The sequence below is a fragment of the Dasypus novemcinctus genome, chromosome 21, assembly GCF_030445035.2.
Source record: "Dasypus novemcinctus isolate mDasNov1 chromosome 21, mDasNov1.1.hap2, whole genome shotgun sequence".
NCBI lineage: Eukaryota > Metazoa > Chordata > Mammalia > Cingulata > Dasypodidae > Dasypus > Dasypus novemcinctus.
This window is the reverse complement of record NC_080693.1, coordinates 46,894,241-46,908,435: the sequence shown is the minus strand read 5'-3', so window position 1 is coordinate 46,908,435 and position 14,195 is coordinate 46,894,241. Positions and strand designations below refer to the sequence as shown.

Here is a 14,195-nt window from a genome sequence, read left to right as displayed (position 1 = left end):
AGGAGAGCCGCCCAGCGCAAAAGAAAGTGCAGCCTGACCAAGAATGGCACCGCATACACGGAGAGCTGACACACAAGATGATACAACAAAAAGAAACATAGATTCTCATGCCACTGACAACAACAGAAGTGGACAAAGAAGACGACGCAGCAAATAGACACAGAGAACAGACAACCGGGGCAGAGGGGAAGGGGAGAGAAATAAATAAATAAATCTTGAAAAAAAGAAGAAGAAAGAGCTAAAATCTATGACCTAACTAAACAGCTGGAGGAACTAGAAAAAGAACAGCAAACTAATCCCAAAACAAGTAGAAGGACTGAAATAACAAAGATCAGAGCAGAAATAAATGAAATTGAGAGCAAAAAACAATAGAGAGAATTAACAAACGAAAAGTTGGTTCTTCGAGAAGATTAACAAAATCAACAAACCTTTAGTCTATGAAGCTAATATCACCCTAATACCAAAGACAGATAAAGATATTATGAAAAAAGAAAACTACAGACCCATTTCTCTAATGAATACAGATGCAAACATCCTCAACAAAATACTTGCTAACTGAACCCAACAACATATTAAAAAAATTATTCATCATGATCAAGTAGATTTTATACCAGGCATACAAGGGTGGTTCAACACAAGAAAATCAATCAGCATAATACATCACATTAATAAATCAAAGAAAAAAATCACATGATCTTATCGATTGATGCAGAAAAGGCATTTGACAAAATACAGCATCCTTTCTTGATAAAAATACTACAAAAGACAGGAATTGAAGGAAACTTTCTCAACACAATAAAGGCCGTATGAAAAACCCACAGCCAACATTGTACTCAATGGGGAAAGACTGAAAGCTTTCCTGTTGATATCAGACAAGACAAGGATGCTCACTGTCACCACTGTTGTTTAATATAGTGCTGAAGGTTCTAGCTAGAGCAATCAGGCAAGAAAAAGAAATAAAAGGACATCCAAATCAGAAAGAAAGAAGTAAAATTTTCACTATTTGCAGAAGATATGATCCTATATATCTAATCTACAATAAAGCTGTTAGAGATAATAAATTATTTCAGTAGAGTGTCAAGATACAAGATCAATACACAAAATTCAGTGGTGTTTCTATACAACTGTAATGTGCAATCTGAGGAAGAAGTCGGGAAAAAATTCAATTTACGATAGCAACTAAAATAATCAAATATTTAGGAATAAACTTATCCAAGAGTATAAAATATTTGTATTCAGAAAACTACAACGCATTGCTAAAAGAAATTTTTAAAAAGACCTAAATAATTACAAGAACATTCCATGCTCATGGACTGGAAGACTAAATACCATTTAGATGTCAATGCTACCCAAATTGATATACAGATTCAATCCAATCCTGATAAAAATTCCACCAGTGTTTTTTAAACAAATGGAAAACACAATTATCAAATTTATTTGGAAAGGTTAGAGGCTCCTAATAGCTATAAACATCTTAAAAAGGAAAAGTGAAGTTGGAGAACTTGCACTTCTGGACTTTAAATCATATTATCTAGCTACAATGGGAACAACAGCATGGTATTGACATAAAGATAGACACACACACACAGGCGGCGGTCTTGGCCCAGTGGTTAGGGCGTCTGTCTACCACATGGGAGGTCCGCGGTTCAAACCCCAGGCCTCCTTGACCCGTGTGGAGCTGGCCCATGCGCAGTGCTGATGCGCGCAAGGAGTGCCCTGCCACACAGGGATGACCCCCGCGTAGGGGAGCCCCACGCGCAAGGAGTGTGCCCCAGAAGGAGAGCCGCCCAGCGCGAAAGAAAGTGCAGCCTGCCCAGGAATGGTGCCGCACACACAGAGAACTGACACAAGATGACACAACAAAAAGAAACAGATCCCCGTGCTGCTGACAACAACAGAAGCGGACAAAGAAGATGCAGCAAATAGACACAGAGAACAGACAACCGGGTTGGGGGGAAGGGGAGAGAAATAAATAAATAAATAAATCTTTTTTTAAAAAAAAGACACACAGACCAATGGAACCAAATTGATGACTCAGAAACAGACTCTTAAATCTATGGTCAAGTGATTTTTCAAAGCCTGTCAAACCCACCCAGCTGGGGCAGAACAGTCTATTCAACAAATGGTGCTGGGAGAACTATATATACATAGCCAAAAGAAAGAAAGAGAACCCCTATCTCACACTTAGTACAAGAATTAACTCAAAATGGATCAAAGACCAGTGTAAAAGCAAGAACTGTAAAGCTCCTAGAAGAAAATATAGGGAAGCATTTTCAAAACCTGGTGGTACGTGGTGGATTCTTAAATCTTATACCGAAAGCAAGAGCAAAGAAAGAAAACATGAATAAATGGGACCTCCTCAAACTAAAAACACTTCTGTGATTCAAAGGACTTCATCAAGAAGGTGAAAAGGCAGCCCACATAATGGGAGAATATATTTGGAAACTACATATTTGATAAGGGTTTGATTTTCATTCTATATAGACAGATCATACAACTCAACAATAAAAGAGCAAGCAATCTAATTAAAAAATGGGCAAAAGATTTAAATAGGTATTTATCCAAAGGAAAAATACAAATGGCAAAAAAGCACATGAAAAAATTTTTCATACCACTAGCTATTAGGGAAATGCAAATCAAAACAATGAGATGTCATCTAACACCACACAAAATGGCCATTATTTTTTAAAAAAACAGTGCTTAAGAGGATGTGGAGAAATAGGAACACTCACTGTTGGTGGGATTGGAAAATGGTGCAGTCTCTGTTGAAGATAGTTTGGCAGTTCCTCAGGAAGCTAAATATAGAACTGCCATATGCTCCAGCAATTAATTCCTCTACTAGGAATATATCCAGAAGAACTAAAAACTATGACACGAACAGACATCTGCACACTGATGTTCACAGCGGTGTTATTCACAATTGCCAAAAGATGGAAACAACCAAAGTAAGTGTCCATCAATCAATGAATGGATGAACAAAATGTAGTTTATACATACAATGGAATACTATACTGCAGTAAAAAGAAATGAAATTGGGACACATGATAACATGGATGAATCCTGAAGACATTATGCTAAGTGAAGTAACTGGACATAAAAGGACAAATATTGCATGGTCTCATTAATAAGAATTAAATATGAAGAACAATTGCATCAAGTTAAAACATAGTATAGGTTATTAGGAGAAGAGGAGGGCTGAGAAGAATTACTGATGCTTAATGTATGTAAAAGTTTTAATTAACTTGACTGTAAAAGTGTGGAAAAGGATAGAGATGATAACACATTCTAGCAAGTAGCAGCTGGTTTATAAATGGGATTGTGGCTGAAAAGGGTAGTCTAGGGATGCAAATGTCAAGTGAAAGAAAGCTAGAGAATAATCTAGGGACTGAGTAACAAAGCGAACCCAGAGGTGGATGAGAATGGTAGTTGATGGTTCAGATCCAAGAGTGCCCTTCTGTGAGCTAATGTGGATGTATGTCATATTGCAGGGTGGGAGTGTGGAGAAGTATAGGAAAAATACAACTGGTGTGACCTATGAACTGTGGTTAACAGTAATACTGTAATATTCTTGCATCAAAGGAAAAGATATTGAATACTGAGATTTGAAGGACAAATAGTAGTTAGTTGGGTAAGGAGCGAGAGGTTAGTTTATAGGGCACATGCAAAGCCTGGTATACAGAGGAATGAAGAAAAGGCCAGAGTGGCTAAAGTGTAGGGAGCAAGGAGAGAGAGAAGAAAGAATGAGACCAGAGAGATAAGCAGGGGCAGAACATGCAAGGCTTCTTGTAAGCTTTATTAAGAAATCTGATCTTTATCCTAAGAGCACAACAGTGAGTGACTGAACTTTTTTTAAGAATCATCACTCTGGCTGCAGGATGGGAGAACAGACTGGAATGAGGGGAAGATAAGATAGAGAGAGACCTGCTAAAAGGCTTTTAAAGTACCAATCAGAGTAATAGTGGGAACTTAAGAGACAAGAATAAAAAATATAATCAAGATATTTCAGAGATAAAATTGTCAGGATTTGTGGATACAGTGATCATGGAGAGTGAATGGGAAGGAGGTATCAATGATGATTCTTAGGTTTCTGGTCTGTGCAGATGGAAAGATACATATGCCTTTCATAGAGGGAGAGAATGCAGATTCGAAAGTGGGGTGAAACAATGAGTTAGGTTTAAAACAGGCTGAATTTGAGGGCACTTTGAATTTTCCAGTGGGCAATTAGATATTTGCATCTGGAAGTCAAAGAAAAGATCAGGGTTAGAAATATAAATTTGATTACGGTTATTAACGGCTTCGGAGTGGCCCTCTCCATGGCTGTGTGAGCAGAGCTCAGCGTCTTAAGCACCTCAGCCTGGAAACAGCCGGGACAGGATGGATGGCCGGTTTATACAAAACCACCCTACTTCCTGGATGACACTTATACTACAGATTCTGACTTCCTGCCCAGAATATCCTTCTTGTGGGACCTGGCTTCAGTTGCTCCTCAGAGAATCAACTCACCAGTCTTGGAGCATCAGATTGCAATAACTTAAGGCTTCTGACTAGTCCTTGGTTTAGGAATGAGCACAGATGAAAAATTCTATGTTACATTTGATATCACCGGGGCTTCTCTCCAGTGCGGATCCGCTGGTGTACAATGAGGTGTGAGCTCTGCCGGAAAGCTTTTCCACACACCTCACATCCATAGGGCTTCTCTCCAGTGTGGATTCTTCGGTGTCCCAGAAGATGTGAGCTGTAACTGAAAGCTTTCCCACACACATCACACTCATACGGCTTCTCTCCACTCTGGATTCGCTGGTGTCCAATAAGAGCTGAACTATGACTGAAGGCTTTTCCACACTCATCACATTCATATGGCTTCTCCCCACTGTGTATTCTATGATGATGGCAGAGGCCTGAGCTTTGGCTGAAGCTTTTCCCACACTCACTACACTGGTATGGCTTCTCTCCGGTATGAACTATTTGATGTATCAGATGTGAGCTCAAGCAAAAGGCTTTCCCACAGTCATTACACTGGTACGGTTTCTCTCCTGTGTGGGTCCTCTGGTGACGAATAAGGCCTGAGTTGTAATGAAAAGCTTTCCCACACTCATTACATTGGAAAGGTTTCTCTCCAGTGTGGGTCCTTTGATGCTGAACAAGGTGTGAACTGTAATAAAAGGCTTTTCCACACTCAAAAAAAAAAAAATATATATATATATATATAAATTTGAGAGTCACTGGTATATAAGTAATATCCAAAGCTGTAGATGTGAATCAGATAGAAGAGAAAGAATGCATGAGTGAGCAAAGGGCCCAGTATAGGGCCTCAAAAGAACTCTTAACAGTTCATGTTTGGGCTGTGAGGAATGAGTTTGCAAAGGAGAAAGACAAGCCATATGAGGTCCTGGTACCTTAAAAAAAAAAAATTCCAACTTTTTAGACTATAAGACAGAAAATAAACTTCTCCCCAGCTGTAACAGAAATATTTATATTTCTCCTCTCCTCCATCTCAAGAAAATGGTCCAGGCAGCATGAAAATGGCTCATGATTTGAATACTTACATTAACTCTAGACTTTGACAGCAATAGCTCCTTTCTACCCTCAGTATTATATCTATATAGGCAGTGCAGGTCAGAAATGTTTGATAATGATCCAGACATGACTATAGGCTCCATGAGGGCAGAAACTCCGTCTTGTTCCCCCTGTCTTCTGGCACATAACTGGCACTTAAATATTTATTCCTGCTTCAGTGACCCAATCTTCAATATATTCTATGTGTTAATCTTAATTTTTTTTTTGAGGTACTGAGGGCCAGGGAATGAACTTGTGACATTGTATGTGGGAAGCCAGCACTCAATCGCAGGGCCACATTGCCTTCCCTGAGTTGGGTTTGTTGTTTTTTTTAAAGATTTATTTTATTTATTTCTCTCCCCCCAACACTGCACCCCAGCTGTCTGTTCTCTGTGTCCATTTGCAGTGTGTTCTTCTTTTTGTACGCTTCTGTTGTTGTCAGAGGCACGGGAATCTGTTTCTTTTTGTTGCGTCATCTTGCTGCGTCAAATCTCTGTGTGTGCAGCGCCATTTCTGGGCAGGCTGCACTTTCTTTCTTCCTGGGCAGCTCTCCTTACGGGGCGCACTCCTTGCGCATGGGGCTTCCCTATGTGGGGGGCACCCCTGCATGGCACAGCACTCCTTGCGCGCATCGCGCTGCACGTGGGCCAGCTCCACACAGGTCAAGGAGGCCCGGGGTTTGAACTGCAGACCTCCCATGTGGTAGACAGACGCCCTATCCACTGGGCCAAGTCTGCTTCCCTGAGTTGGGTTTTTTTGTTTGTTTGTTTTAAAATATTTTATTTATTTATTTCTCCCCACCCCTTTGCTGTTTGCACTTGCTGTGTCTCTGTTCATCTTTCTTGTTTCTTTAGGAGGCACTGGGCATGGAACCCGGGATCTCTGATGTGGGAGGGAGGCACCTAATTCCTTGAGCCACCTCCATTCCCTGTTTTGTTGTGTCTTTCATTAAGTTTTTTCTTATGTCTCTTGTTGCATCACCCTGCTGCCTTAGCTCACCACACCTGCCTGCTGCACTGTCTTGCTTGTCTTCTCTAGGAGGCACTGGGAACATCTGCTCCTTACTTTATTGTATCTCTCATTATATTTTTCTTCTTGCGTCCCTTGTTGCATCATCCTGTTGTGTCAGCTTGCTGGACCTGCCCATTGTGCCACCTTGCGGTCCTTATTAGTCACTTGGAACCAAATCATGGACCTCCCCTGTGGCAGGTGGGAGCTCAATCGCTTGAGCCACATCCACCTCCCTGTTTGTTCTGCTTGTTGTTTGTTTTTGTTTTTCCAGGAGGCACCCATGAACAGAACCTAGGACCTCCCATGTGGGAGGCAGGTGCTCAACTGCTTGAGCCACATCCATACTCAATGTGTTGATCTTAAATGGATACCACTGTACCTGTTCACAGGATATTATAAGGATAAAGTAAAATAAAATAAAAATTATTAAAAAAACCCGCTGTACATTGGTTCTTTACAATTGTAAACTACCTCATAGAATTACTACTCTGGTGAGCTACGTGTTCATTAAAGATTTAGCCAACTGAGTACATATTTGAATATATTAAAATAGAGAAAAAGACCAAGATTTTTTTACGTACCTTTTTTGTGCCAAGTACTTTACATTTATTATTTTAATTTTTTCTAACAACCCCATTAAGTATTATTACCTACTACTTGCAGTTGAGGAAACTGAGTAACTTACCAAAAGTCACACAGTTGGTAACTTCCAGAGATGGGATAAAAATCCACGTCTGAATGCCACCAAGGTCCAGGCTCATTTGCCCACAGCAGTGCTGCTCTAACTTTTTCATCACATAATCCCAAACTGCATAGGAAAACAAAAACATATTGGGGGAAGCGGATGTGGCTCAACAAATAGATGTCCGCCAACCATATAGGAGGTCCAAGGGCTCGACACCCAGGGCCTCCTGGCTCATGTGGTGAGCTGGCTAACGCGCAGTGCTGCTGAGCGCAAGAAGTGCTGGCCCACGCAGGGATGCCCTGGAGTAAGGATGTCCCCCGTGCAAGGAGTGGCCCCTGAGCAAGGAGAGCCGCTCCATGTGAAACTGCAGCCCGCCAAGGAGTGGTGCCACACACATGGAGAGATGACGCAGCAAGATAACGCGACAAAAAGACACACAGATCCCTAGTGCTGCCTGATGAGAATACAAGCGGACACAGAACACACAGCGAATAGACACAGAGAGCAGACAATGGGGGAGTGGGGGATAATAAATAAATAAATCTTAAAAAAAAAATTGGGATGGGGGAGGTAACTTGAAATATCTAATTTAAGCCTGACCTGTCCTTAAAGTCTTATGTTTATCTTAACATTAATTTTCATATTTGCATTTTATTCTACCATATATTGTTTAATATAAAACATTTTAAATGACTTACAACTTAAACTACTCAACTTTTCACTCCCTAAAAAATATGAGTAAAACCGACACTATAAGAAAATGCATCTTCTATATTAATCCCTTATCTTTGCTTAGTTCCTGTTGCTTCACCTCATAAATCTTAGTTCCTGGATTCCTGTTTGAAAAGCATGACTATACAGCAAATTGCATTGGATAAATTTAAGAATGATGGTGAAAACATCAGAATAAAATATTAATGTATATTAAATGTACAGCTGCAGAGAGAGTTGGCTAGGTTCTTAACTCTTCATTGCCAATAAAAGAAAATTCTAAACACCACCCGGTCAACGGAGTTTGACCAGACTAATTGAAGAGCTATTCCTGAATGTGGTATCATCTTTTCTTTACCCAAGGACCCGGTGAGTTTATAAGCATAAGCATGGTCTGCAGACCATGCTCATAGTGTACTGCGCGGCAAACAAGCCATGCTTTGACCACTACTACCAGACTTTCCCTTCCCTTTCGGATGGGATACAAACAGTTCTCGCATTCTCGCCCCAGTAGGGGCTCACAATTTGAAGTGGTAATTGGGATAGTTAAAAAGGGCACTAGATTTGCCTTTTGGCTTCATGAAAACTGTGCTCTGAATTTTCATGTCATTAACTTCCTTCTGGCAAGGATGTCATCATTTAAAATGTGTGGGACTTGTCAAAGTGTTCCTTAAACCCTAAGAACCCAAAGGTACCTGGTTTGCACTATTTGGGGAATTCTATAACCTGAAAAGAAAAGTCAAGGCTAAGAATAATGGCAAATATACAGGGAATGAGTAATCCCCCTCACCCCCCAATAAATCATACTCACCTAATTTACGCAGGGAAAGACCTCGTAAGTCACCTTCTAAACCGCCTCTCAATTCCCCTCGAAGTTCTCTACTTTAGAAGTCATCACCCTCTACGCTTGAACACGCCCCTTCCCAACTCTATACCAGAATAAGACTTTCGCGTACCCCATCTCCTCCCTTCAGCATGTGTGGCGCTCAGGCCCAGCCCACAATAAGGACAATACTTTCTTACTTTTCCAGCTACTTCGTAAGCTAGTCAGGCCGTGAAGAACTAACGGTCCACGAAACAACCATCTTCAGGCTCGAATCGCGGGGAAGCGTGGATAAGCGCAGGGATTGGGCTCAGAGCGCTACTGGCAGCGGTGAGGAGCTGGCCCACAATCCCTCGCGAGGGCGGGAAAGGTGGAAGGGGAGAGGGGGGGGGACGGCGGGCGAAAAGAGCGCAAAGCCAGGAACTCTATAGTGGGGATGCTGATCCAGCTTTATATAATTGTTTCCTGGCCTTTTTACACCAGAAAAACTGGTAACAGGCCTGCGTACGCGCGTTATAATTACTCGGGGAGATCATTTCTATGAACAACCTAGAATCTTCCACCCTACGGGCCAGGCGGAGGCGAGGAAATGTGGTGTGCAGGCTCCACAGAACCTAGCTCTCCATTGTATAACCTCCATTCATCTTCTTACTGTCAGAATATACGTCCGACGGGATACCCTAAATATTAGTAAAAGGAATCACGATGACGATGGTGCTTAACTGGGAAAACTTCGCTAACAGCAGAGCAACAAAGGCAAGGCCGCATGCAGCCAGTCCCCGCCCCTTCCGGCTCACGTCTGACGTCACATTGCGCGGGCCGGGTGGTGATGCGCAGTTTAGCCGCAAGGGAAATGTAATCGAGTATCCTGCGTTGAAATGCAGCGGGATTTAGGGAGTTTCCCGCTGTCCACTGCGGTGCGGGTAAAATTAGTCTCTGCGGGTTTCCAGACTGCTGAGGAACTCCTGGAAGTGAAACCCTCAGAGCTCAGCAAAGGTAACGACTTACGGCAGCTAGGCATACTGGCCGCGGGTCGGCGCCGCCTTCTCCCGCCTCCAGGCTTCCGCCAGCCTCTTCAAGATTATGCTGCTTTTGCAACGTGAAATAACTCTTTGACTCTGTTTCAGAATTATCTGAATGGTTACAAGGGCTGTGGTTATGAAAAGATTTTAACTTGCTTTCTCTGTGGACAGTGCCTGTTACCTGCTCTACGGATTAGCTCATTTCTACTCATACTCTTTAGTGGATTGTTATACTAAACATATAAATGAGGGAGCTGATATTTGGGGAGGTTAAGTAACATGTTCTTAATAACTGGACTATGGAATAGTGGAGCCAGGATCGGAACCCAGGCAAACTATGCAATTTTCTAGTTCTCAAGACCCCAGGGGCGGGGATTCCTTAAGAAATGCTGGATTCGTGATAGGGCTAGAGATTTACAGTGAGATAAGGGACGCTGTTTTTAACCTGGTGAACGCTGTAGAAAGAAGACACAGCTCATCCATAATTCACACACACAGAGAAACTTCATATTAGTTCCAAAACGCTGTACATTATATGTTGGTGGAACCCACTACTTATACTGAGATAAACAAAAATGAATTGGCAGCGAACAGTTTCGCTGTGCATTTACGGAAGGTAGAAAAAAAATTTTGTCCTTGCCCTTAATAATGGAAAAGAAGCAGGTTCCAACTCGCCAGTCAAGAATCTTAATTGCTAACTCTTTTTTAAGTCTTGTTCCGGCAGACTGTGTCCCTCCAAAGTATGATGGATTCTTTCTTTCAACAGATTGGTTTTCCAAAGAAGAAATGAGAGACACTGGATAGTTAACAATAATTAATAGTTATTGACCATTTTGGATGTCGTGGACATTCTATCAAGCTTCTTATTCCTGTTTTATAGGAGAAAAAAATCTTAGGCTCAGAGGTTAACTAACTTGTTCAGACTCACACAATAAGTGGTGCAGCCAGAATTTACAAACCCAAGCAATCTGACTCCAGTGCCCAGGAATTTCATGCTGATTGCCACAATTGTCTTTTGTTAGCACCGAACTTCATAGTCCATATCCTTAGCAAATTAAGCACTTACTTATTAAACTATTAAGTGATATCACCCTCAGCATTATTTCTTTCACCAGTAGTTTGTTTTTTGTTATTGCCATTTTATTCTTCTCAGGGACTTAATGTCAGATAAGAATGAAATTGTGTATTTGAGGGAACATAAGTGCATTGAGAATATTTGAACATTGAATAATTGTTCTCATTAAGTAACTTGGAGTGATACATAAATTTTCATTCCAGTGTTTCCATGAAGTTTTTGTTGTGAATAATACATGCACATATACTTCTTAAACTGTACCGTGTTTTAGACAGTTAAAGGAGCTATTATCATTCTTTCCTGACAAATAATTTTTATACCATGTGAGAGTAAGGTAATTAGGGCTTCATAGGACCAACAGGAAGAGTATAAGTATTGCTATTATATTTTTATTTCTACTTGAGATACTCGAATAAGTACTCAGAACTACTTTGGTGAATTCTTAATCTGAGGTACTAGATAAATCCTTTAAATAAGTAAGCAAACAAATGCCTTTATTAACTTTAAAAATAGTTAATAGAATGTTACATTTTTATGTTTCTCTTGGTATCATTCTTGTTACTTAAACATTAAAATTGGTGAAAACAGCCCATCAGAGTGCTAGACTTTTAAATCTCTAACGTCATTTTTTTTTTCTTCTTTTACTTTCAGAAGTTGGGATATCTAAAGAGGAAGCCTTAGAAACTCTACATATTATAAGAAGAGAATGTCTCTTAAATATACCAAGGCATGCTAATACATCTGAGACAGGCAAAAAATGTACAGCACTGGAACTTCTGGAGCAGGAGCATACCCAGGGCTTCATAATTACCTTTTGTTCAGCACTAGATAATATTCTTGGGGGTGGAGTACCCTTAACCAAAACAACAGAAATCTGTGGTGCACCTGGTGTTGGAAAAACACAATTATGGTAAAATAAAATGTTCTTCTCTAAAGGGTGGGCCTAATATTTTATGTAAGTAATAGAGTATTGTCCTGTGAGTCTTGAGTCAGGAGGCCAAAAAAGACATACACATACTCTTTTAGGTGTATGTATATCAAACAAAACTCATTTAAACATTTGCCCATTATTTCAGTAACCCCATCTTAATAAATAGGTCTATATTTTTAGCATTTTAAAAACAAAAGGGAAAATACCCCTTGCTACTATGGCTCATAAAATCTAAAAGCAATTAATAAAGGGAATGGGTGGAGCTCAGTAGTTGAGCACCTGCTTCCCATGTTCGAGGTCCCATGATCAATCCCTGTTACCTCCTAAAAAAAATAAATAATTCAAATCTACATTTTTTACCATTTTGGTAAATAGATAAAATTTTTTATATCAATTTTATTGAAACATAAATGATACAATCCATCTAAAGTGTACAATCAATGGCATTTGGTATAATTACCAAGTTGTGCATTCATCACTTTAATCACTAGATAAAATTTTTAAAAAATATTTATTTTTAGATAAAATTATTTTGATATCAAAAAAGCTTGTAATCTTTTTGTGTGGTCATTAGGGTAAACAGTCTTCTGCTTTTTTATGCGTTATTATGTATTAAATAATTCATTCCTGAAAATATATTTGAAAGTCAGATGTCTGAAAATAGATTTACATATTAAAGGAGAGTTCCATTCCCAGAGTCCTAAAAACCATTAAAAATTCCTCAATCATGGTCTGATAGGCATGACCTCGCCTTGATGCAGGCAACAATTGAATTGCATAATATCTGGTGCCCTAGAGAGTCAGCCGTCTTCCTGTTGCCTTGGGAAGTAGGGAAGTCAAGTAAGATCACCTCTTTTTCTGCAGACTGTAGCACATTTCATTTTTCTAGCAGTAATGACTGGCTGGCAGCCAGCCCCACTATATAATAACGTGAAAATATTTTTAGCTGTATTTGAAAACTAAATTTTAATTTCGTCTTGGAAAAGTTGGTTTAGGGTTGTCAGGGTAAACTGTGGGAAAGTATTAATTAACTGAAAGATGAAGACCACCTGAAATGCTATGCTTGCTTTGCTATGAATGAACTTTTATCAACATTCTATCAGAATGGCATTTTGTCACTAACCCTTTATTTTTTTAAGTTTGATTTGGTTGTCATGATTTCTTCAGAAGTTAGCAAGATATTTCAGACCACCTTAATTTTTCTTACTACTCCCTATATTCTAATATTTTTTCTTGTGATATATATATATATAATAGAAAATACATTAAACTGGACAGTATAGTGAAGAATTATAAAGTAAAAGCCTCTGTAACACGGTCCACTTCATGAAAGACTTTACCAATAGCCTCAAAAGTCCTTCATGAACCCTGCCCAATCATAACCCTCTGGCCCACCCCCCACTAGTTAACAACTATTTCTGGCTTTTTTGAAAACCATTTTCTTATTTTTCCTTATAAAGCAAACTTAGAGTTTTTTTGTTTTGTTTTGGCGTTTTTAAATCCTGAATTCATATAAAATTATTCTTTTTTCTCAGCATTATAGAATGGTATCAGTTTTTTAGAAATGAATTATAACCAGGAGTTCCTTTTTTTAAAATATGTTAAGGTATATTTGCATTTATGAAACATTTGGTGGTACCTAACTGGTCATGATCTGGAGTTTGAAAAATACTGCCTTAGGTGATTGTAGTGGTTTATTTGACTTCTTTCTCTTGACAGTATGCAATTGGCAGTAGATGTGCAGATACCAGAATGTTTTGGAGGAGTGGCAGGTGAAGCAGTTTTTATTGATACAGAGGGAAGTTTTATGGTGGACAGAGTAGTAGACCTTGCCACTGCCTGTATTCAGCATCTTCATCTTATAGCAGGAACACACATGGGAGAGGGTGAGTTAGTGAATGATCTAATTTTTTCTGTATAATAAAATTAATTTCTGTTCAAATTCTTGTCCTTTTAATTACATATAAAGTTAAGTGGTTTTTGGTTTAAATGTTTCATTTACTGTACATGCACTCCTTATTTTTTTCTTTAGAGGTTTTTAAAAACGTGAGTACTTTTCATAAGATAAGTATAGTTCTTTTAAAGAGGTGTAATCAATTGGATATTTTAATTTTCATCAGGTGTACTAGGTGTCCCATTTGAGACTATATATGCTAAAAGCTGATTTCAAGAGTTGTTTCCTTCTAAAGCTACCCATGTTACAATATGTATTTCTAATAGTGACTTAAAGACTTAATGTAAATAGGGTGAGTAAAGCACTGAGAGATAGAGTTTTTAATGATTTAGTAATTAAGCTGTTATTTTTCTGGTATAAAATTTACTTTTTTCTATATATATGAAAAAGGCTGTTATCGTCTATTCTGAAATTTATTTTTTTGTTT

At 39.3% G+C, this 14,195-nt stretch overlaps 2 protein-coding genes across 10 annotated transcripts in view; one reads left to right on the top strand and one right to left on the bottom strand.

The window, feature by feature from the left end:
• Nucleotides 1-14,195, bottom strand: part of TEX14 (testis expressed 14, intercellular bridge forming factor) — a 199,887-nt gene that overhangs the window by 122,299 nt on the left and 63,393 nt on the right. For 2 of the 3 annotated variants that reach the window (XM_058283897.2, XM_058283899.2), the window contains exon 1: nt 8,987-9,649. The exons of the other annotated variant lie outside the window; for it this stretch is intronic. The gene's annotated coding sequence lies outside the window, so the exon portion shown is untranslated. Of the gene's footprint in view, nt 1-8,986; nt 9,650-14,195 lie in introns of those variants that run through there. 3 annotated transcript variants of the gene reach the window in all.
• RAD51C (RAD51 paralog C) overlaps nt 9,659-14,195 on the top strand; it is a 48,701-nt gene continuing 44,164 nt past the window's right edge. For all 7 annotated transcript variants that reach the window (XR_002798526.3, XM_004468205.4, XM_012528902.4 and 4 more), the window contains exons 1-3: nt 9,659-9,782; nt 11,535-11,793; nt 13,534-13,700. Coding sequence is in view for 6 of the 7 variants with exons in the window: in XM_004468205.4 (XP_004468262.1) it covers nt 9,665-9,782; nt 11,535-11,793; nt 13,534-13,700 (544 nt within the window). In the remaining variant the exon portion in view is untranslated. The remainder of the gene's footprint in view (nt 9,783-11,534; nt 11,794-13,533; nt 13,701-14,195) is intronic.